At 39.8% G+C, this 22,467-nt stretch overlaps 1 protein-coding gene across 1 annotated transcript in view; it reads left to right on the top strand.

Annotated features, from left to right (window-relative positions):
* DYNC2H1 (dynein cytoplasmic 2 heavy chain 1) overlaps positions 1–22,467 on the top strand; it is a 299,576-nt gene that overhangs the window by 65,842 nt on the left and 211,267 nt on the right. The window contains exons 42-53 of the mRNA XM_040631281.1: positions 1,088–1,347; positions 2,167–2,413; positions 3,486–3,637; positions 4,672–4,816; positions 6,079–6,181; positions 6,546–6,713; positions 11,387–11,517; positions 12,846–13,094; positions 13,593–13,701; positions 16,373–16,486; positions 17,530–17,672; positions 22,322–22,406. Of these exons, the coding sequence (XP_040487215.1) occupies positions 1,088–1,347; positions 2,167–2,413; positions 3,486–3,637; positions 4,672–4,816; positions 6,079–6,181; positions 6,546–6,713; positions 11,387–11,517; positions 12,846–13,094; positions 13,593–13,701; positions 16,373–16,486; positions 17,530–17,672; positions 22,322–22,406 (1,906 nt within the window). The remainder of the gene's footprint in view (positions 1–1,087; positions 1,348–2,166; positions 2,414–3,485; positions 3,638–4,671; positions 4,817–6,078; positions 6,182–6,545; positions 6,714–11,386; positions 11,518–12,845; positions 13,095–13,592; positions 13,702–16,372; positions 16,487–17,529; positions 17,673–22,321; positions 22,407–22,467) is intronic.

Raw genomic sequence — 22,467 nt, 5'->3', positions numbered from 1 at the left:
AATGTATATAATTATTCATTTTTAAGTTTAGAATAATACATATTTTTAATCATTTGTTTAACCGGAATGGTTTTAGCAGTTAGGAATGCTAGGATGGATTAATCATTATCAACGTTTTCTTTACTAAATGTAAAGGTATATTTAAGCCAAGTTGTTTATAAAACTGAACTGTATATATTAAAGGATATCATCCTATTGGCTTCTGTTGAAAACACTGAACATGCATTTCTCTGGGTTGGCTCCAACATCATGTTTCTGCATTTGTATCATGCTGTTTCTTCTTTGGTGCCATCATTTGCTGCTTTCTCTGTGCTGCTCCCCTTTCCATGTCCGACCTGGTGTCCCTGTTGCCAGATGCTTCTCATTACCCCTCGATGCCAGATGGTATGTTGCCTTTGAGCAGACGTTCTCATTCACAGTTCAGAGGCAAGGTGTTGAAGATTAGCTTCGGGTGAACTCTCTGATTTATATCTGTGCAGATAGCAAGTTTTCAGTGTTAGCGAGAAGGACAGCAGCTTGGGAGCAGTCCTGGTACCACCATAATGGGTGCGACTAGGTTCCTATACTGTGAAATCAGTGGTTCAGTGTTCTTTCAAACTCACTCAAAGTTGAATGTATTTATACCCTCGTGTATGTGCAGACTAGATGACTTTTATTGATTTTCTTAAATAATCATTTAGAGAATAATATTGGACAGAGCATGTGGCTTTAATTATAAAAGATATTTAGTTGGTTTAGTGTAGGAGAATTTTCTTTTGAACTAAGATGACTGACTTCGGGACGTTGACTTTGAAGAACTAAAATTTCTTTCTTTCTTTTTTTTTTTTTTTTAAGATTTTATTTATTTATTCGACAGAGATAGAGACAGCCAGCGAGAGAGGGAACACAAGCAGGGGGAGTGGGAGAGGAAGAAGCAGGCTCCTAGCGGAGGAGCCTGATGTGGGGCTCGATCCCATAACACCAGGATCAGGCCCTGAGCTGAAGGCAGACGCTTAACCTCTGTGCCACCCAGGCGCCCCAGAACTAAAATTTCTTATACTCTTGTTTGGAGTATGTGAAAACCTATCACAACTTTTTTCCTCTGCAGGTTTTTAATTGGGCACGAGAATCTCCTCCAGACCCTCACAAACCAATGGACACCTACTATGACTCGAGTAGAGGACGATTAGCATCTTACGTGCTGAAGAAGCCAGAAAATTTGACAGCTGATGATTTTAGTAATGGCCAAACTCTCCCCGTCATTCAGATTCCTGACATGCAGAGAGGCCTGGATTATTTCAAACCGTGGTTAAATTCTGATACTAAACAGCCATTTATTCTTGTAGGACCAGAAGGATGTGGCAAAGGGTAAGAGCAGAAAATTCTTGATAGAGGTACATGGTGTGGATCTGTACTCTTCTCTTCTTTTTAATTTAACAGCTCTGTTAACCTTTCTTTGGGTTAAAGTAGCAATTACATTTTCATGAAGGACTCTTTCCATAGTCACAACTTGTAAAAACAATATGACTATAGAGAACTAAAGAGGAGAATATGTCTTTTTTTTCCTGCCAGGTTATGTGTTTTCTAATGGAAAGAGAACAGTCTGATAAGATACCCTTCAAAAGAAAACATGCGTACAATCCCAGCAAAATCTGAATACCTTAGACACACTCCCAAGTTATTACCTGCTTTAGGTATAAAAAATGCGTCTTGAAGTTAGCTGTCTGTTTAAAAATAACTTATATCAGTGTAATTCAGCCTATTTATAGTGCCTACTGAGTGTAGGTTTTGGAAATAAAGGAGAGATGATTATTAGTTTCATATTTTTAGCAATAACTTAAAAATCCTACAAAATCATAGTAAGTTTTTTAAAACTTGGAGTACTTAATGTCTTAATCTTTCCTTCAACTGTGGAGAAACGGTATCTTTTATATGTACTTTATCAAGTTAAATTATTTCTGTAAACTTTGATATTTTTTTTTGCTGAATGACTCCCAAGAATACCTTAAAATATAAATTTATTTTTTTATTTTGTAAAAATTAGAAAGCTACCTGTTAAGCCATGTTTACCACTTTCCCCTTAACATATTACTTTAGAAGCTGAAATATTTATAGAAGTTTGTGTTGACTGTATGCAGTACTTAGCGGGCTGTGTTTTTGAAGTCCGACATCCTCCACGTCTCACAGGATGCTGCTCAGGTATGCCTTTGCCCAGCTGCGGTCCACCCAGACCGCCACGGTCCACTGCAGCGCGCAGACCACGTCTCGGCACGTGCTGCAGAAGCTGAGCCAGACCTGCATGGTGATCAGTACCAACACCGGTCGCGTGTACAGACCCAAGGACTGCGAGAGACTTGTTCTGTACTTGAAAGACATTAACCTGCCCAAGCTCGACAAATGGGGCACCAGCACGCTGGTCGCTTTCCTGCAGCAGGTGAGCCTTAATCCTTGAGGTGTTAGGATGTAACGGGAAACGGTTAGAGAATCTGCTTTCCTCCTCAGGGTCAGTTTTATCCAACCTGTGTTGTGGACATTAAACTCCCGAAGCTTGTAGTAGTCTGGTTCCAGGGCTACTTTCTTTTTTTTCTTTGCTTGCTTGCTTGCTTGCTTGCTTTTTTTTTAAGAGATTTTATTTTTAAGTAATTTGTACACCCAGCCTGGGGCTCGAACTCATGACCCCAAGATCAAAGTCCCACGTTCTGCTGACAGAGCCAGCCAAGCATCCCTACAAGGCTCCCTTCTTTGACTTTCTTCCCTGTAGAAGTTAGCATTACAGCAAGATGATATATGACAGGAAAAGTAAAAATAACCTTTACTCTATACTTAGTTCCTGTTCTTTATTTCTAAAACGGGGGGAAAGCAGAAACTGGAGGGGATGTGGGATATGGGGAAATTTTTGCTTCATTTTTCTAGGGATGCATTTTTTCAGAGTGCAGGTAGACTTCCTTGGTCGTGGCCCCTTTCAGGCCTCCTTAGCTCAGTATTCTTTCTCTTTGCTGTGTAAAGGCAAAGGTCAGAGACCATACATTCTGTCCGTGTGCAAGACTTTACTTCTTTACGTGGTTTGCATCACGTTAGAAACCCTACCTTCTAAATTAGAGTTTATTATGTTTATATGGGTCCGGATTTAGCTTGGCTGTGTAACCGTAGAATATGATTAGACATTTATACAGAAACCAAAATAGCTTCCTTATATTTTTCTTAATTTCTTTCACTTTTTTTCCCTCATTGCTGTTAGATTTATACTGTCATCTGGTTTTTAATGTTTATTAGAGAGAAAAGCACTTTAAAAATGATAATTCAGCTAACATTAGTTGAATGTGGATTCTTGAGGAGTATTGTTTTTCAGTGTTACAAGAATTTAACGTATATTTCAATCTTAGATTTTTGAGTTAGGTAGAGGATGATTGCATTTGGAAACAATTGAGTTTTATGCAAAAATGTTTTATATCACTACTAGAAAATTCTAAGCCTAAAACATTTAAAATACATTTATTTTCAAAAAGGTATTGACATATCAAGGATTTTATGATGAAAATTTGGAATGGGTTGGTTTAGAGAATATTCAGATTGTGGCTTCTATGTCAGCTGGAGGAAGACTGGGAAGACATAAGCTGACCACCAGATTTACTTCCATTGTTCGTCTTTGTGCTGTGGAGTATGTATCATAGCGTTCTTAATTTTTTTTTTTTAATTTGGGAAGATATCTTCTATATTTAAATTTTATTAAAGGTATCCATTAATGATATTATTTGGGGAGATATCTTCTATATTTAAATTTTATTAAAGGTATCCATTAATGATATTTCTTTAAAATGAAGACTACAAAAATAGTCAGACTTGAGTTCTGGTATTTTTCCCCTGCCCTTCCTAAATTTTAGGTGACAAAGGTGTTAACCAGTGCTTCTTAAATGTTAGAAATAAAACACAACTGTTTTGTATCATCTCTGTTCTAAAATGTCAGTATCAGGAACCTGAATGATGAATTTTAGGTTTACATATGGGTTTCATAAAAGAAAAATACTATCAAATTTTATGAAGACAAATGATAACTTAAACAGGCACAGGTGGAGGCGGGTCAGGTGTGTGGGTGACAGCTTTAATCCTGATGCGTGCATTGGTCTCCGAGGTCCTAACTGTTGGGAGGACTTGCAAATTTTATGGATATGGCGCTTGTCCTCTGTTCCGTTTTGCCTTACAAAGTCTTGTTTTGATTCTTTCATGCTAATTGCACCCAACTGTTAACATTGTACTTTCAGAAATGTTATTGCTACCAATTAAGCTGTATTGAAATTGGTTTTGGTTTGAGAGAAACAGGTTGATTTCGTTTGTTGTATTAGTTCTACTTTTACAATTCTGAGGTGGATCACTGCTTTATCGGTAGGCTATATTTAAAATACTTTTTAAAGCAAAATTTGCCTTTTGGTCTTTTCTAAAAATCAGTGGTTTCCAAACAATCATGTTTTTAAGTAGCTTCACTGGAAACTTCTATTAGGGCCCTCAGTATTTGAGAGCAGATAAGTAGGGGTCAGAATAGGGACCTAGAGCCTGGCTTTAGTCCCCGGATAAACTGGGGGGGGGGTGGTATCCGGACCTCAGAGCAGCACAGCTGGAACACTGCTGCGAATGAACATGAACGTAATAATCTAGAGCATTGTTTTTTCAGTTGTTTTCTTATGTGCCCTTTTTCAGTTACCCAGAAAGAGAGCAATTACAGACAATTTATGGAGCATATTTGGAACCGGTTCTCCACAAAAATCTGAAGAATCACTCTATTTGGGGCTCTTCATCAAAAATCTATCTTTTAGCGGGATCTATGGTCCAAGTGTATGAACAGGTATATACTCACTCAGAGGTGTCTTTCTTTCTTGTTGCCTGTGCGAAAATGTCTCAGGTTCCCTCGGTGAAGTGGGACGGTGTGGAAAACAGGCAGTAAGGACACAGAACACAGTTATTCAGTACCTTCTTTTCTAGTGCCAGTCCTAGGGATGCAGAGATGACTGGGTGTCTGTTCTCTGGAAGTTTACAGAGCTGCCAGGAACTCTTACTGCAGCGTGATGAGCAGTGTTAACAGTGACGATGTGCACAAGTCACAGAGATAGCGTAGAAGAGGGAGGAAGTAACTCTGCTCCGTGGTAGTTGCGAAGAGGAGGTGAGATGTGATCTGAGCCTTTTTTTTTTTTTTTTAAGATTTATTTATTAGAGAGAGACTGTGCACCATGGTGGGGGGAGGAGCAGAGGGAGAGAGACAGCGCAGTGGAGAGGGGCAGAGAGAGGAGGAGAGAAAGAATCCCAAGCGGACTGCACTGTCAGAACAGAGCCCAACGTGGGCCTTGATCTCATGACCCTGAGATGACGACCTGAGCCGAAGTCAAGATTTGGATGCTCAACTGACTGAGCCACCCAGGTGCCCCGAAATGTGATCTGAGGTTTGAAAAATTAATAGAAGTGCCCAGAGTGGCTGCAGATGGAAGAAGATCTTCCTAGGTAAAGGGAATAGCACGTGAAAGTGAGGGAAGTGTTTGTGGAAGATGCTTCTTGTCGGTTTGGAGTAGAAGCGAGGCAAGAGAAGTTAGAAAGCATTGATTACTTTCCAAATTAATTCACAAGTTAAGTGATGAAGGCCAGAATGAGAGCAATGGTTCTGTCCATGGAGAGGAAGGCACAGGCTCTCACTGGTTATATATCAAGGAGTAGCTTGGATTCGTTAGAAATTCACTGACTCTTTGAACACAAGATAGGTGTATGGCTCCTACCACTAGGAAACATGTCTTTCCTAGACCTGTGAGCGCCTTGGAATTGCAACCACTGTTCACAAAGCTTAGTTTCACCTTCCTTGAATTCTTTTGCTCAGCAGGGCTTTTTAACCTTTTATTTTTTTCTCGGACACTGTTTGGCACTTTGTTGAAGCCTTTGAATAACCCCTCTTAGATAATGTTATTACATGGGTAAAATATAATGTGTGAGATAACTAAGGAAATCAGTTGTATTGAAATACAGTTTCTACTCAGTAGTAGAAATTGGACATTCCTGTGAGTCTGTGCTGACTGAAAAATTTATAGCGTTCTATATTTGGAAATAGTTTATTTTCTTTTTCAGGTACGGGCCAAATTTACAGTTGATGATCATAGTCACTATTTCTTTACTCCTTGCGTCCTTACCCAGTGGGTTCTTGGCTTATTCAGATACGATTTAGAAGGAGGTAAGTTTTGGTTTCTTGATTTCAAATTGCTTCTCTTTCTTCGGAACAGTACTGTGTGTGTGTGTGTGTGTGTCTTCTGAACTATTTATTACTGTCACTGTTCAAATTTGATTTGGGGAAAAATCAAGTCATTCATGTTCAGTTTGCTTTTTGGAATTAATATTTTTATTGAACAACTAAACAACTTATCAACTTATTAACACATTGAATTTTACCTTTTTTTCCCTTTTCTTGTGTTTATCTGACGCCAACCTGACGGTATGCCGATTTTTAATCTCTATTTCTTTCTGGTATTACATTGAAATAGACCATCTGCAGGTCGTTTGAATTTTATTACAACTAAAGAAAATGTTGTCTTTTTTAGGATCCTCAAATCATCCCCTAGATTATGTATTAGAGATCGTGGCTTATGAAGCACGACGCTTATTTCGTGATAAAATTGTTGGTGCAAAGGAGCTTCATCTGTTTGACAGCATTTTAGCATCCGTGTTTCAAGGAGATTGGGGCTCAGATATATTAGACAATATGGCAGGTAATGTAGTTACGGAGTCTATGTAATATATGCATGTTATGAGAATTGTAAACTATTTTTTCTTGCTAATAGCATGATTTCATATTTCTGTGCAAATAAGTTTGGGTAATTTTAATGTTTTTACTGTAAGGGGCTGCTTTTTCCTTTTTTGCTAGATTTCTAAGTGAATATAAATAAAATATAGTGACAATAACTGTTTTCTTGGATTCAGGCCATAGTGTTTTATATTTGGAATTCAAAATTATGTTTCCTGAGGGATTTTTGCTAAGAAGGGTTTTATTTAAAGCCGAGTGTGTATGAAACTTGAAGATCATTGGGAAAAATCCATATTTGATTATAATTCTTCCTTAAGAGTAAATCACGTCACCAGCACAGAACTTCTTATGTGCTCTTGTCTCCAGCTTTGCGCACTGTTGGAATAAAGCACAGCCCTGCTCCCTCAGAGCAGCTGTGTTGTATTTGCAGCTGTTACCACTTAACACCCAGCTTGCGTTCTGAAGCTGCTCTGGGAGTAGCGCACGTAATGTGAAAACCATCATGGCAAAAGGACTGTTGATACAAGACCGTAACGTGGAAGTATTTGTTAACAACTGCTTTCAAGCTACAAAATGGGTTTCTGTTCTGTTAGACTGTAAACCTAGTCTTCACCAGTACTTCATACAGTACGTTCTGTCTGTGTACTGCCAGATTTGATACCGGCCTCAGAGTCTTACCTGCACAGGCCAGAGGGGATTTTGAAGATGAGGAAGATGTTGAGATTGACAGGAGTTTTCTAGGCGTGGCTTGAGTTTCAGAATCAGGAAGTGAGTTGGAGAAGCTGAGGCAGGATGAAATGTGGAGAGAGCCCTGGTCATAGCTCAGAGTTGGCTGATTCTGAGTGAGGGTTTGCCAGTGTGGCTTGTAGCTCTCCTTGCTTAGTGCGGACAGGTTTTGTTCCGTAAATGGTGCCATCTTTCTCAGGCTGGGAATTGCCTGAATGGTATCTCTCCTTGCAAAGAAAGTAGCATATTCTTTGGGCATTAGATTGTGTCAGTGTCTTACTGGGTATCTGAATTCTCTAGAATTTATCTTTCACGGTCGTCTTTGTATGACTCAATAAATAATACATGCTTTTTTCCCCCTCACCGTTTTACTTTTCAAGGAAAGGTGCATTTTTTAAAAATACAGGCTTGATAAATGTCATATCTGGGCAAATAGAATTTTCACGTAGTGGAATATTAATTTATTAAGAAAAATGTAATCTTGGAAGACTTGGAAATAAGCTAGATACATTCTTGTGCTCAAGAAAGATGTAGTCCAGTGGCACATAGATTGCTTACAGTGGTAACTATTGTTAGTGTGGTTAGATGCCACGAAAATTTGTGCAAGTAGATGGTTAAACTGGTAATTATAACTTTTCTGAATATATTTGGGTTAAATGCTAGATAGTAGGTGTGTAGAAGGGGTAATTTTTTTTTGAGGGAGTTACTTTGAAACCTTGAAATAAAGAAATGAATTTTTTATTTTGTGATAATTGCACATTAACATACAATTGCAAGAATTTCATAGAGTATGTGTAGCTTTCACTTGGTTTCTCCCGATGGTAACATGTGGCCAAGTTATGGTAGAGCATCATGGCCAGGGTCCTGGCACTGCTGCAGCTGACACACAGAATACCAGCACACACGTCCATCCTCTGCCCTTCTGCAGCCATAGTCACTCCTCTGGAGACCGCCAGGCTGTTCTCTGTTCAGTTTTGCCATTTCAGGAACCTTATTTCCACTCAGTAATTCTCTGGACATACACACAGGTTGCTGTGAGTTTAGTAGTTTGCTCCTTTTTACTGATGAGGTATTCGGATGTGGTACCATTTCTTGAACCATTTGCTTGTTGAAGGGCGTCTGGGTTATTTTCAGTTTTTGACTTAGGAGGAAAGCTGCTCTAAGCAGTTCATGTAGAGATGTTTGTGTGAACCTTCATGTTTGTGTTTTTGGGATAAAAGCTCAGGAGTGCGGTGGCAGGGGTGCATGGTGCTTTTGTGCTTGGTTTGCAAAACACCCTGCCCTGCTCTTTTCCAGAATGACTGTATCATTTAACATTCCTGTCAGCGATATGTGAGTAATCCAGGTGCTCCACATACTTGCTGACACTTGCTGTTGTCACCCTGTTTCATTTTAGCCTCTCGATAAGTGCGTATCGATATATCATTGTGGTTTTAATTTGCATTCTGCCAACAGCGAATGACCTTGAGCATCTTTTCCTGTGCTCACCTGTGGTCTCTAAACCCTTTGAAGCGAGGTATCTCTTTGTGCGTGCTGTTCGTTTTCTAATTAGATGGTTTATCTTTTTTTATTATTGAGTTTTGAGAGTTCTATATATATTTTGGATATTAGTTTTTGGTTAAATACGAGGTTTGCAAACGTACTCTCCGCTTGTCTTTTCATCTTTTTAATAGGGTCTCCCACAGCCAAATACTTTGATTTTATCAAGTACAGCGTAGTAATTTTTTTTTTTTTATTCTTTTGGTGTCAAGTTTAAGAACTCTATCTAGTCCTAATTCTTGAAGATTTTCTTGTGCGTTTTTTTCCTAAAAGTTTTATAGTTTTATGTTTTAAGTAGTGGTCCACTTTGAGTTACTGCCTATATGAAGAGTGAGGCCTTGGGTCACTTTCTTTGCTGACGGATGTCCACTTGCTCCAGTGCCGTTTATTCAAAAGGGAACTTTTATTCAAAAGGAACTTTTCTTCCTTGAGTCACTTTGCACTTTGTCGGAATAGTGGCGTGAACATATTTCTCGGTTGTTTGTCCTGTTGCATCAATTACATGTCTGTCCTCCCACCAATACCACCTGTTTTCATAACTTTAGCTGTAGGAGTCTTGAAATTGGGTAGACTGACTTCTGCTGTCTTCTTCTTTACAGTTGTTTTAGCTATTTAAGTTCCTTTGCCTTTCTATATTTTAGAATAATCTTATCTACAAATAATGTTGCTAAGCTTTGGATAGGAATTGCATTAACTCTGTATATTGGTTTGGGGAGGATTGACATGCTCATTATGTGGAGTCTTCCAGTCCATGAACATGATATGTCTGTCTATTTAGATATTCTTTGCTTTCTTTCATCAGTGTGGTGTAGTTTCCAGCATGACAGTCCTGTACATATTTTGTTAGTTAAGGAAATAAGGTTTAAAATTTTTTGAGTGCCATAGAGAAGGTGTCTTCCAGGATGACTGTATTACGTGAGGAAGAGGGGAAGGGCATTCCCGTCAAGGTGAGAACAGATGCGTAGACTCACAGGCTTGAGGAAGCTGGAGCGTCCAGTGGAGTGCAGAAGGGGACAGGAGAAGCAAGCGGTCAGGGGAGCCAGACTGCACAGGGCCTCAGTGGAAGGTTTGGCTGTTCTTCCTTAGATAGTGGGAAGCTCTGTGGGGTATGTGAGCGGTGTGGCTCTGAGTGATTCTTGTCCTGTGCACCTGTGGGATCACTAATGAGGTTGTAGCTGGAGGGGCAGAGACGTGTCACAGGGACACAAGCTGGGAGGCTCCTGCAGCAGTTGAGGTGAGACCTGATGACAGGTGAAGACAATGACTTCAGTTGTCTGCATGTTTCAATGTTTGCAGGCTTTTTAAGTGTCTTTTGGGAAATCTGCACAAAGTTTATCAGCAGTCATGTGTGTCTTACCACTTCTGTCTAATAGAAGTGCGGTGCTTAAATACACGTGTGTAATGAATGAACATTATATATGTTCATTATGTCTGTTAAGCAGTTGGAAGTCTGGGTGAATACGTTTTGGTATATAAGTAGTCAATAATTTAATCCACAGAATAAGGTTAAATAAATCTAAGGGGAGTGTTCAGGATTAAGGAATAATGGACTGAATTTAGAATTTAGATCCCAGGGAATATAAGAGGAGAAGAGATAAGCAGAAAACTGAGGAGTAGTGGTTGTGGCTTTTTTTTTAATGGTCCTACGATCTAAGGAAAAAAGCTTTGAAACCACAGCAGGTCATTATGGGGGCAGTGACTACGGGGATTTGGACTTGGTGGTTATGGCGACATTGTTCCCAAGTAAGAGTTTGAGTATAGAGATTTCTGCAGAGAGGATAGTATAGGAAAAGCAGTGGTGAGGGAAAGAAGATTGTGAAGGAGCTGGGGTCCAGGGAAACTAAAGCTGTAGATTTTCCTCATACAGGGATGCTGCTGTAGATAAAATAAGGGATTTTGTTTTCTAAATAAGTTTAGTTAATTTTTCCTTTTTATAGAATAAGGGCTCTTGATGGTATTTATAAATCTGGGTTCTTTCTCCAGGAGGGTTTTGGGTTTGTTTTAGTTGCCAATTTTATTTGGAGATTGTGGAGAAAGGGAGGGAAGTAGGGAGAAAGAGAGCAAAAGGGAGAGTAGTGGGGAGCACCAGGAGGGGGACACTTTATTTGGGGAAAGAGAGGTAGGGGTCAGAGATGGAGTGGGGACACATCAGTTACTCCTCAGGGACAGTTTGACCTCGCAGTGTGAGGTCTTTGTATCTTAGCTGACCTCGTTATCTCACCAGGCACATTGTAGAGTAATTTACTTTCACGTTTCTGGGGATGATCTTATTTGGACAAATTAACTGAAAAAGAGTTTAGTGAGCAATGTATTTCCTGATGTTGCCATTACAAATAACATATATAGAACCAAAAATACCTTTCATTTCTGCAGACAGTTTCTATGTTACATGGGGAGCCCGACACAGCTCAGGAACAAGGGCGGCCCCAGGACAGCCACTGCCTCCCCATGGAAAACCACTCGGAAAACTGAATTCTGCAGATCTCAAGGATGTTATTAGAAAGGTATAATCTGGGGGAATCTGGGGGGCTCAGTCGGTTAAGCGTCTGCCTTCAGCTCAGGTCATGATCCCAGGGTCCTGGGATCGAGTCCCGCGTCGGGCTCCCTGCTCAGCGGGGAGTCTGCTTTTCTGTCTTCCTCACTTGCCCCCCCATTTGTGTGTGTGATCGCGCTCTCTCAGTCTTTCAAATAAATAGATAAATCTTAGAAGTCTGCTTTTCTGTCTTCCCCACTTGCCCCCCCCATTTGTGTGTGTGATCGCGCTCTCTCAGTCTTTCAAATAAATAGATAAATCTTAGAAAGGTATAATTTGAATCATGAATTTGAGTTGGGATTTGGTTATGATTTTAGTCATTTAAGCAATATTTGCTGTGAGCTTTTTGAGGCAAAGTTATGCAACAGACAGATCTGGTTCTTGTGGAATACAGTTGGTTTCGGTAGATCTCATAAATGCTCGTGTACTCACACAGATGTGGGTAAGATGGCCAAGGTACATGTTGGCAGAACGTATCTGACGTTGGAATTACTAAGGAGCTTTAGTATTAATTGGAACGTCATCCTACAGCAGTGGTGTCCAAGTTCATCGAGCATTAGAATCACTTCGAGGAGGTAGGCAGGAAACACGCTGCCTCCTGGGGCCCAGCCTGAAGCCTTCTCATTCCACATTCCTCACGGACTCCCAGGTGCTGTTGCTGCTGCTGGTACACTGAAACTGGGCCGCAGTGTCCTAGAGACGTGTTTTGTTCTTTCTTTGTTGTGAAATTACAATAAAGAAGGAGAAAGTGTTATACATGGTGATTTAAAATTAATACTTGCTTTGGAAGTGAGTGTGGATTTTATATCAGGACCAATTCATGCTGTGCGTGGGTGGCTCTTGCCAAGTCTGGTGTGCTTCACACTACCTCCACACATTCCAGGTGGGGCAGCCCGCACGTGGGCTTTGGATTCAGTCCCCCGAAGTGCACAACAAGAGTTCACAAGATGATTTTTTATGGTCTGCGCACACTGATGTGACTTGAAACAACTAGTAAAATTTGAGGGTTTTTCGAGTTTTTGTAATTAACCTGCTATGTCTCACTATGTTTTACTCATGGTATCAGTGGTGTCTGCAGGTATCTGATTACTGGGAGCTCTTGAACTTGTTTGGTATCACACACGATTTTTCGTAGAAGGGCTGGATTCCTGGGTAGGCTGTGGAGCATGAGAGGACACACTGCCACTTAACCCTTTTTCCAGAGTGCATCAAAAATATGAATCGTACTCTAGAGAACATTTTTGTTCTGTAATGGGGCATATATTAATTATAACATATTCTTTGTGGTTTTTTAAAAAGGGCCTTATTCATTATGGACGAGATAACCAGAATTTAGATATTTTACTTTTCCAAGAAGTGCTGGAGTATATGTCTCGGATCGACAGAGTACTGAGCTTCCCCGGAGGTTCCCTCCTCCTGGCAGGACGCAGTGGCGTGGGCCGGCGGACCATCACCTCCCTGGTCAGTCATATGCATGGAGCCGTGCTGTTTTCTCCAAAGATTTCCAGAGGGTATGAACTGAAGCAGTTCAAAAATGATCTCAAACACGTGAGTTACTCACATCTTTGCTTTGTTTGGTTTTAAATCACAACTACTTGTTACTCTAAAAGCCTTCAGAGACCATTATGTCTCTGACATACATCATAGTCTTCAATTTCGATGGTGATTTTCCCTATGAATGTTAGAAAATTCTGTTTTTATGTACAAATAGGAAGAAGATTCTTACTAGGATTTCTAGCTCTCAGGGACCCTGGACTAGGAGAGGTTAGGTGGACATGGAAGATAAAGGGAGAATTTATATAGGATACATGTGGGTATATTTAAACATGATTGTCTTAGCTGTGAAATCATATGAACATTTCCCCCACCTGTTTGTTCGTGGACTGGATTTACTTTCCGAACTATATGGCTGAAGTTTGGTTTTTACCTTTGATTACAAAGAAAGAGGGAGAAAGGAGTAAAGACAGACGTTATTTGCATAGGGAGTGGAGGTTGTTACCTGGCCACACCTGTAACGGGTGCGAAGACCTCTGTTGTCGTGTTTAGGTGCTGCATCTCGCGGGGGTGGAAGCCCAGCAGGTGGTTCTGCTGCTTGAGGATTACCAGTTCGTGCATCCTGCGTTCCTGGAGATGATCAACAGCCTTCTGTCTTCAGGCAAGTGAATGATTCCCAGTCAAAGAAAAGAAAAGTAAAATGTAAAAATCATTCAAGTAATGTTACCTTGTGTACAGTTGCCTTTCAGAGTTTGTGTGGTATGGGTTTTACTGAGGGGACGGGGTAAACACACTTGGAGCTGGAGAATTGAGAAAGCCCATTTTTATAAAATCAGGAGATTGAAGAATTATCTAAACATGATAATTATTTTTTTAAAAAAGATTTTGTTTATTTATTTGAAAGGGGGAGAGAGAGAGCATGAGCAGGGGGAGTGGGAGATGCAGAGGGAGAAGCAGACTCCCCCTGAGAGGAGAGCTTGGTGCAGGGCTCAATCCCAGGACCCCAGGATCATGACCTGAGCTGAAGGCAGACACTTAACCAGCTGAGCCACCCAGGCCCCCCCGGAAATGATTATTAGCGTTGGTGAATGTCCTGAAAAACTGGCCCTCTCATATACTTTTGTTGGGACCGTTATCTGTTACAGTCTTTTGAGAAAGTTATCAGCTGGTGTTGTTTAAAAAAATGTGCTGTACCCTTTAATATAGCCCCTCTATATTAGTATGCAGGGAAATACATAGTATAATTTATAATAGAAAATGCGATAGAACCTCACTGTCCATCGTTAGTGGAATGGTTGAATAACGGCCTTAACATGGATATGTAAATACACCATATTCTCAATATCCGAGGTCCATGTTTCCCAGATCAAGGTATGCTCTTGTTGTCTCTTGAGTCACCTGACTGTTTTCATGGTTTCCTGGAGAGGATACCTGCAATTTCCTATATGTCTTCCTTTTCTGAAGACTTTGTGACATTTATTCGAATCTCTTTATGAGTTTTCACTGTTGGAATTGGTAGGAGGTAGCTTAGTTTTAAACTTGGACCAAGATTATTTTGTTATTTAAGTACAAAGTAAACCTTATTAAAAGCTAGTTTCCATGATGTACCTGTTGGACCCAGTTTTTAGTAAATGCTTGTTTTGTGTCGTGTTAGGTGGGCTCTGAAATGAAATAGTCTTTTCTTTAGAATGTCATAGCGCTGGTTGAAGAACACATGTAATTTAGAATACGAAGTGTCTACACTTTCGTGTTCGTGTGGCTGCAGGCCGGGACTCTGGTTAGGCAGTCGGCAGGTCCGTCTCTGGCCTGAGGCCTGCAGGGGCTGAGCTGTAGCGGGGCTGCTGGGGCTCGGGACGCACTCACAGGGCCACCTCTGCACGTGTGCGGTGCGTGTCCCTGCACACTGCTTCGGTCGTCTCTAGATGGAGGTCTGTTGCTTGTGGCTGAGAGAAACTGGTCCAGCAGAGAGACTGCTTCTGTTTTGATTTTCGTTTTGTTTTGTTTGTGAAAGCAAACATCCACATAAGCATTAATGCAGTAATTATTGTTTTTACTTAAGGTAAATTAGTCTTTATTATCAAGTTATAACCGCAAAAATCACAAGTTAAATTTTACTCACATTTTTAGCAAAAAAGTATTTGATAAATACTTCCAGAGAAAATAGGCCTTTGTCTCTTTTTCCTATTTCAAATTCTTATTTGCTATAGTGGATAGTATGTACATAGAGCTAGGTTTCGTTGATAAATTTAAGGAAGCGAAAGTGTCTTGTTATGGCTGAAATTGAGAGAAAGACATAGAGCAGATTTGTGTGTGCATGTGTTTGGGTAAGTACAGGCTTAGCGGACAGGGAGTGGTCTGGCGCCTCTGGGTCGGGCCTGAGGGAAAGAAGGGATGAGGCTCTGATGGACCCTGTGTGAATGCACTGCCTTGGATGTGTAGCAAAAGGATTTTCACTTCATCTTACTGTTTCTTGCAAATTTTAGATCTATTGGTTTAATAAATGTTAAACACCTGTTATGTGCCAGGCCCAGTTCTAAACACTGGACTTACAGTGGTGAATAACATAGTTCAGCCCCACTATCAATACTTGTGGTCTCAATCCATTATGATTCACCTTTAATCATTCTGTTGTTTTGTTGCAGGCCCTGGACTCGTTCTGATTTCTAGTACAGATTCACTCATTCACTCATTAATTCATTCATCTAATAAATATTTACATTCCAGATACTTTGCTGAGGATGTTCTAGGGTTAATATTGAACATGATCAAGTATTTGTCCTTTGGGAATTCAGAATCTAATTGAGCAGGAAAGCAAAATACTTCACTCATGGTTATGTGATGTGAGACATGCTGAACAGTGATGTGTTTAGATGTGGGAAAGATAAAGAGTGCTTTTCCCCGGCACCCGGGAAGTCAACACAGCAGTGTCTCCTAGAACACATGGAAATTTTGGGGGGAAGGTAAAGGACAAGGAAGACTGTGTATAAAATCCAGGGAGAGGGAGTATTTCATTATATTTACGGGACACAAAGAAGGTCATTGAGGCTAGAATACAAGGTCTTGTATGGGAGGGGTGGAGGAGAACCCACAAAGACAGGTGGACAGCTAGACGATCCACTGTCTGGACGGCTTGCTCAGCGGTTTGAGTTTTGTCAAATGAGGGTGACAGAGGTAGATTTGTGAGTAATAGACAGGTGATAGGGTTGTATATTTTTGGAAACAGCCTGAATAAGAGCAGACTGATACAAAAGTAGAACAAGTATCATGGATGTAAAATGTGTTTAAATTGGGGGTAATACAGCTAAAATTCACGAGAAGTGCCTGTTCCATAGGTGAAGTTCCTGGACTCTATACCCTTGAAGAATTGGAGCCTTTGCTGTTGCCTCTCAAAGATGAGGCTTCGCAGGATGGTTTTTTCGGACCAGTCTTCAATTACTTCACATACAGTAAGTGACTGTATTGAATTCATCAATTCAAACTCTGGTTTATGTGAAATAAATAGCATTTAATTTGCCATATTTTCTCATTAGGTTACAAAGGTATTTTAAATCTTGGGTCTATTTAGTAATTTATACTTTTTTCTTTTTTATGGTGCTTTTAGAAAAGCTAACCTATAGTAAAAGCATGTTAGCAAATTTTAGAAAAGGGAAAGATGAAACTGTTTTAATCTTCCTTGGAATATTTACTTCACTGCTTTTGTTTCTGTGTGGTAAAACTAGTGTTTAGAACCCTTCTGTCTTAGAAATTATTGAGCTGTTTAGATTTTGCCAGACTCTCTAGTTTTTTCTAGCTCAGCAGCTTTCTGTGACGACAGAAGCAGTGTGATGTGCACTGCAGATATCTCACATGGAAGAAGTTGGTGTAAGGCACACTAATACCACCCAGACACTACTACACTTAGCTCCTTTCTGTCCCTGAAGGAACGTTTATTATTGAAACAGAGAAACTGGTTAAAGAGCTACCATCCCCTCCCTCTCCTTCAAGTTCATAAGGAAACTGCAACGCCTCTGAGAAACAGATCATCCCAGTGCTATCCGAAACAGTTTCAGAACATAGAAAATGAAGCAGTTTCCAAATTTCTTTTCATAAAGGGAAAATAATATTGATACAGAAACAGGAAAAATATATTTCTCCTAAAAGAAAATTGGAGACCAATTTGCTTGTGAATATTGAAACCAAAATCTTTGAAAGAAAAATTGTAAAGTAGAATCTAGTATCACATTTGAAAAGTAACAAAAAACAGCAATATGTTTTATACACTTGTCTTCTTCCTGAATTCCTTCTGGATCTTTTCTCTTAGCTTGCAGACACACACAGAAGTATTTTTTAAAATAAAATCTTAACTGTAGTATTGTATAATGTCTCCTACCCTTTCATTTTAGAAAATTTTAAACTCATAAAAGCAGACCGCATAAACTCAAAAAAGATTTCCCCAAATATTATTGTTGTAATGTCCATAATAATTTTCTTATATATATTTTTTTTTTAGGAATTCAGCAGAACTTGCATATTGTCTTGATAATGGACTCTGCAAATTTAAACTTCATAATAAACTGTGAGAGTAATCCAGCTTTGCATAAGAAATGCCAAGTGTTGTGGATGGAGGGCTGGTCAGATAGCAGCATGAGGAAAGTAAGTTAACATTGAAGTATGGAAATGAAAAATAGCATATTTTCTTTTTGAAGTTACAGATTTTCCTGACTTTGCTTTGGTGTTTGTTATATTACCTTAATTGTGACGCTGAACATACATGTTTGCAAATCTCTCTCTTTGCTTTATGCTCTTGTATGACATTGTAGTCGAGTGTAGAACTTCAGGCCTACAGAGGTACTTACCGCACTTTAAACTTTTTATTCATTTCATTAGCTAGCCTATGATAAAAACGTCACAGCAGTAATTTTAGCCATTTTTTAAAATTTATTTTTTATTTTACTTTATTTTATATTATATTTTATATTATATTTATATATATAGTATTTTATTTTATATTTTATTTTATTATTTTTCTATTTTTCTATTTTTTATTTTTTAATTTTTTTATATTTTATATTTTATTTTATATATTTTATATATTTTAATATTTTATTTCATATTTTTATTTTTTATTTTTTAAATTTTTTAATTTTTTAGTTTTATTTATTTAAAAAAATTTTTTTATTTTAATGTTAGTCACCATACAGTACATCATTAGGTTTTGATGTCACGTTCCATGTTTCATTGTTTGTGTATAACACCCAGTGCTCCATGCAATATGTACCCTCCTTAATACCCATCACCGGGCTAACCCATCCCCCTCCCCTCTGAAACCCTCAGTTTGTTTCCCAGGGTCCATAGTCTCTCCTGGTTCATTCCCCCTTCTGTTTACCCCCCCTTCATTCTTCCCTTCCTTCTCCTACCGATCTCCCTGCTATTTCTTATGTTCCATAAATGAGTGAAACCATATGATAATTGTCTTTCTCTGCTTGACTTATTTCACTTAGCATAATCTCTTCCAGTTCCATCCATGTTGATGCAAATGTTGGGTAATCATCCTTTCTGATTGTAGCCATTTTTTAAATTGAAATCTTTTAAAAAAAATACCTATCGTTATGGTGCTGAGTGTTGGGAGGGGATGTGTTTGAAGTGTGAGCTCATTGCACAGTCTTAACTAGACGCCTCTGCCATTGCTTTGTTTGATAAATGTTTGCAGCAATGTCTCTTTAAGTAATATTTATATTCTCTATCATTCATTTCTTCATTTTTGTGTAATAGAGGTATAGACTGTGGCCTATCATGAGTCAGAGGAAGGAGTGTAATTTGGGATAAAAGACAAGGTTTTACAGATGAGTTGATATTTTAGTTAGATTTCAGCAAGTAGATAAAGGACAGGAAAATTATTCTAGACTTAAGAGGCCACATGAACGAGAGGCTTCATTAAGAAGTAATTATTGGGTCTCTAATAGGTGCCACTGTTCTGTCTGTTGGGTTATAGGAGAGAAAAAGCAGACAAAAGTCCCTGCCTGCATGGAGTTTACATGGTTTTGGGGGATTGCTGGGGGGAAGCCTCCTTCACAGAGATCTTGAGAGGACAGCATACTTGGCGATTCTAAGGGTCAGCAGGAAGCCCATTCAGCAGTTAGAGCATGATTCAGAGGGAAAGTAGTTGGGGATGAGGTCAGGGAAGTAGGAGGACAGCAGCTAGGATGGGGCTTTGTGAGCCATTCTAAGGAGGTTAGCTTTTTCTGGCAACAGGTGAGGGAGCCTTTGGAGGCTTTTGAACAAAACTGTTCTAACGTTTTAGTGGGATTACTTTGGCTTCTGGGTTGACAGTAGACTCTCAAAGGCAAGGGTGGAATTAGTTACAGAGCTGTTGCAGTCATCCAGGTGAGAGAGAAGGATGGTGTGCGTTAGGGATGGAATAGTAGAGGTGGTGAGAAGTGGTTGGATTCTGAATGTGTTTTACTGTAGAAACAACCAAATTTGCTGATAGATTGTAGTAACATGTAAAAGGAGGTGAGGACTCAAGGATACTGCCAAGGATGTTGGCTTAAGTCCTCGCAAGGATGGGGTAACTGTCCGTGGAAAACGGGAAGGCTGAGAAGAGCATTTTGAGAGGAGAATATGAGGCTTCCAGTTTTAGATGTGTTCAATTTGTGACGTCACACATCCAAGCTGCAGAGCGGAGAAGGCATCTGGATATAGGAGTCTGGAGCTCAGGGGAAAGAAAGGTCAGGCATCCAGGATAAAAATTAGAAATTGTCACAGTGTAGGTGGTATTTAAAGCTCTGAGAATGAATGATATCACCAAGGAATGAGCGTTGACTACAAGGTGGAAAGAGTCAAGGACTGAAGTCCGGGGCTCTCCTTCAACATGAAGAGGGTGATGTCAAGAGGAGGGAACAGCAAATGATACTGAGAAGGTGCTGCTGGGGAGACAGGAGGGAAACCAGCAGAGTGTGAAGACGCGCGAAGACTGTGTTTCAGGGGAGTGGCACACGCAAGTAGATGAGGCCTGGGAGTTGATTGTTGGCTCTAGCAACGTGGAGGTCACTGGTGAGGCTGATAAAGCAGGTTCAGTTAGCAGCTGCCACGCTGGAATGTGTTTCAGAAAGAAGGAGAAGAGGATTGGAGAGAGTGAATGTGGTCACCTCTTGTGAGGAATTTTGTTGTAAAGTGGAAGAGAGAAATGGATCAGTAGGAAGGAAGTAGGTAAAAATAGTGCTTTTTTTTTTTTTTTTTTTTTTTTTTTAANGGGAAAAAATGTTTTTTTTTTTTTTTTTTTTTTTTTTTACTTTTAAGACAGGACGTACTATTGCATGTTCATATGCTGTTGGGAATGCAAACAAGGAAGCAAAAATATATGAAAGGCAGGGAAACATTGTGGAGCAGACTACGTATGGGTCTAGGGCATGAGAGGACTAGGGCTGGCCTTTGCAGCAAAGAAAGCAGAGTGCAGGGGCCCAGCTCTGGGTAAGTGGGCAGCTGGGGTATTGGGAAGAGTTGGACACTCTTGTGATTGTTTATGTTTCCTCAGTGAAAGGAAGTAAGGTGATGAGTTCAGAGAAAAGCTGAGGGAAGTTTGTGGCGTCCTGAAGGGATGCAAGAAGATACGCAGAGCAGTTTGGAAGAGTGAAAGGGGGAGGCTGAGGGCTGGGTGGCGCAAGGGTTGGCATGGGTTAGCGATCGGAGTTCAGCGGAGCCAGGCAGCAGGTTGTTTCCCTCTGTCACATGTGCGCTCACAAGCGCAGGCCTGCAGTGGATGCTTGCTTGCGTTTGGCCAGCTTTGGGGCTTCATTCCCCCAGTATGACTGAGCGAGTGAGGGCCAGAGGGTTGTAAGCTTGCGATAGGACGACGGTGAATGGCAGTGTGGCGATGTTCAAATCCGTGGATCACAGGTCGTAGTGGAACGTGAGGGTCATTGACCTTCTGAAGGGAATGAGCTGGGGCTGAGTGGGCTATTTGCGAGTGAGACGATGGAATGATGTCAGTTATTGTTAGTGACGCGGTCTCAGGATCTGACCAGTTGAAGTGGGGTGTGATTGGTCGAGGAAAAGGTGGTGGGGAAGATAACAGAAGGACAGGAGTTGAGGAATTGAGAGGTGAAGGTATTAATAGGAATTAATAGACTTAATATGCCATTTTTATCTCCGAGGGGGGAAAATGGAGGTAAAGAGGAGCGTGGGCCAATCCAGCCGGGAACACTCTGCCGGTGGACGGTATTGTTTAGGGGTGGAGCATTGTTGTGTCACCCAGCTTTATTGAGCTATAACTGGTAAATAAAAATTGTACATATTTAATGCATACAGTGTGGTGTTTTCATATATGTATATCTCGTGAGATGTTTACATAATCCAGCTAATTGAAATAAGGGATAGACTATTTTAAAGAAAGCAAGTTTCCTAAGAAAAATTTTCAATTGATTTGAAAGGATACATTTAAAATATTCTCCCAGAGGCTCGAGGGTTTTGGCAGAAATCAGTGAACATGTCTGAGGAGAAAACCGTACTCTCTGGTCATGAACCATGGCACTTTCAAGTTCTTCGTCAGTTAAGGGATCTTTTGTGTGACATCGTGTTTAGTCTGGGGGAATCAGGAAGTGATGCTTTGACCGCATACCTGGACTCCTTGTGCTTCCTGTTGCAAAAATGTCAGCGTATCTACTACTCTCATTTTCTTCCCAGGAAACTGAAGAGTATTTTACTTCTGTTTTTTTGTGTGTTTTAAATGAGTGCTCTTATCAGAGTATCATACTTTGCATCATAATAATGATCTCTTTATGCAACTTGACCTTCTTAATTGTGATAGTGGCAAAATCCTAGTGGTAGCTTGACAACAGATAGTTTTTAGTATTCTCCGTTATGAAATTGTTAATTACCAGTTGTGGAATTACTTTCATTTACTGTTAGTTCCTCCTTACTCAGGAAACCTCAGAATCCTTACAATCCTGTTATGCCCTGGTGTCAAATAAAGCTTTTTATTTTTCTTACTGTATGATTTTAAATGCCATTTGTGATTATCTTCTAATTCAATCCAAACTGTGATCTCTTTCATTTCATACGGTCTAATCATTTTTCAAGAGAGGTGTTGTCAGTAATTTGCAATCAACTAATGGTTGGCGTGGGTCAAAAGCTTGTCTAGGAAGTCATGTCTTCTGAAGATGGATATATTCATTATTTCTCTTAGTCTTTGTAAGAAACCTAGAAGAAAAGTGCTTTGTTTTGTTTTTTAACCTCTGATATTGGATTTATTTAAACTTTTTCATACTGGGTTGAGATTTGAAGAAATGCTCTCCCTGTTTCAGATACCAGAAATGTTATTCAGTGATACAGATGGCAAAGAAAAATATAACGACAAAAAAAGGAAAGAAGAAAAGAAAAAAAACTCAGGTAGTATTTTGATGAAATTGACTTTGTGAAATAATTGCCATTTTCTGATATTACAGATTCA

The sequence above is a fragment of the Ursus maritimus genome, unplaced genomic scaffold (assembly GCF_017311325.1).
Source record: "Ursus maritimus isolate PB19 unplaced genomic scaffold, ASM1731132v1 scaffold_16, whole genome shotgun sequence".
NCBI classification, from domain to species: domain Eukaryota; kingdom Metazoa; phylum Chordata; class Mammalia; order Carnivora; family Ursidae; genus Ursus; species Ursus maritimus.
This window is presented reverse-complemented; position numbering and strand designations above follow the sequence as displayed.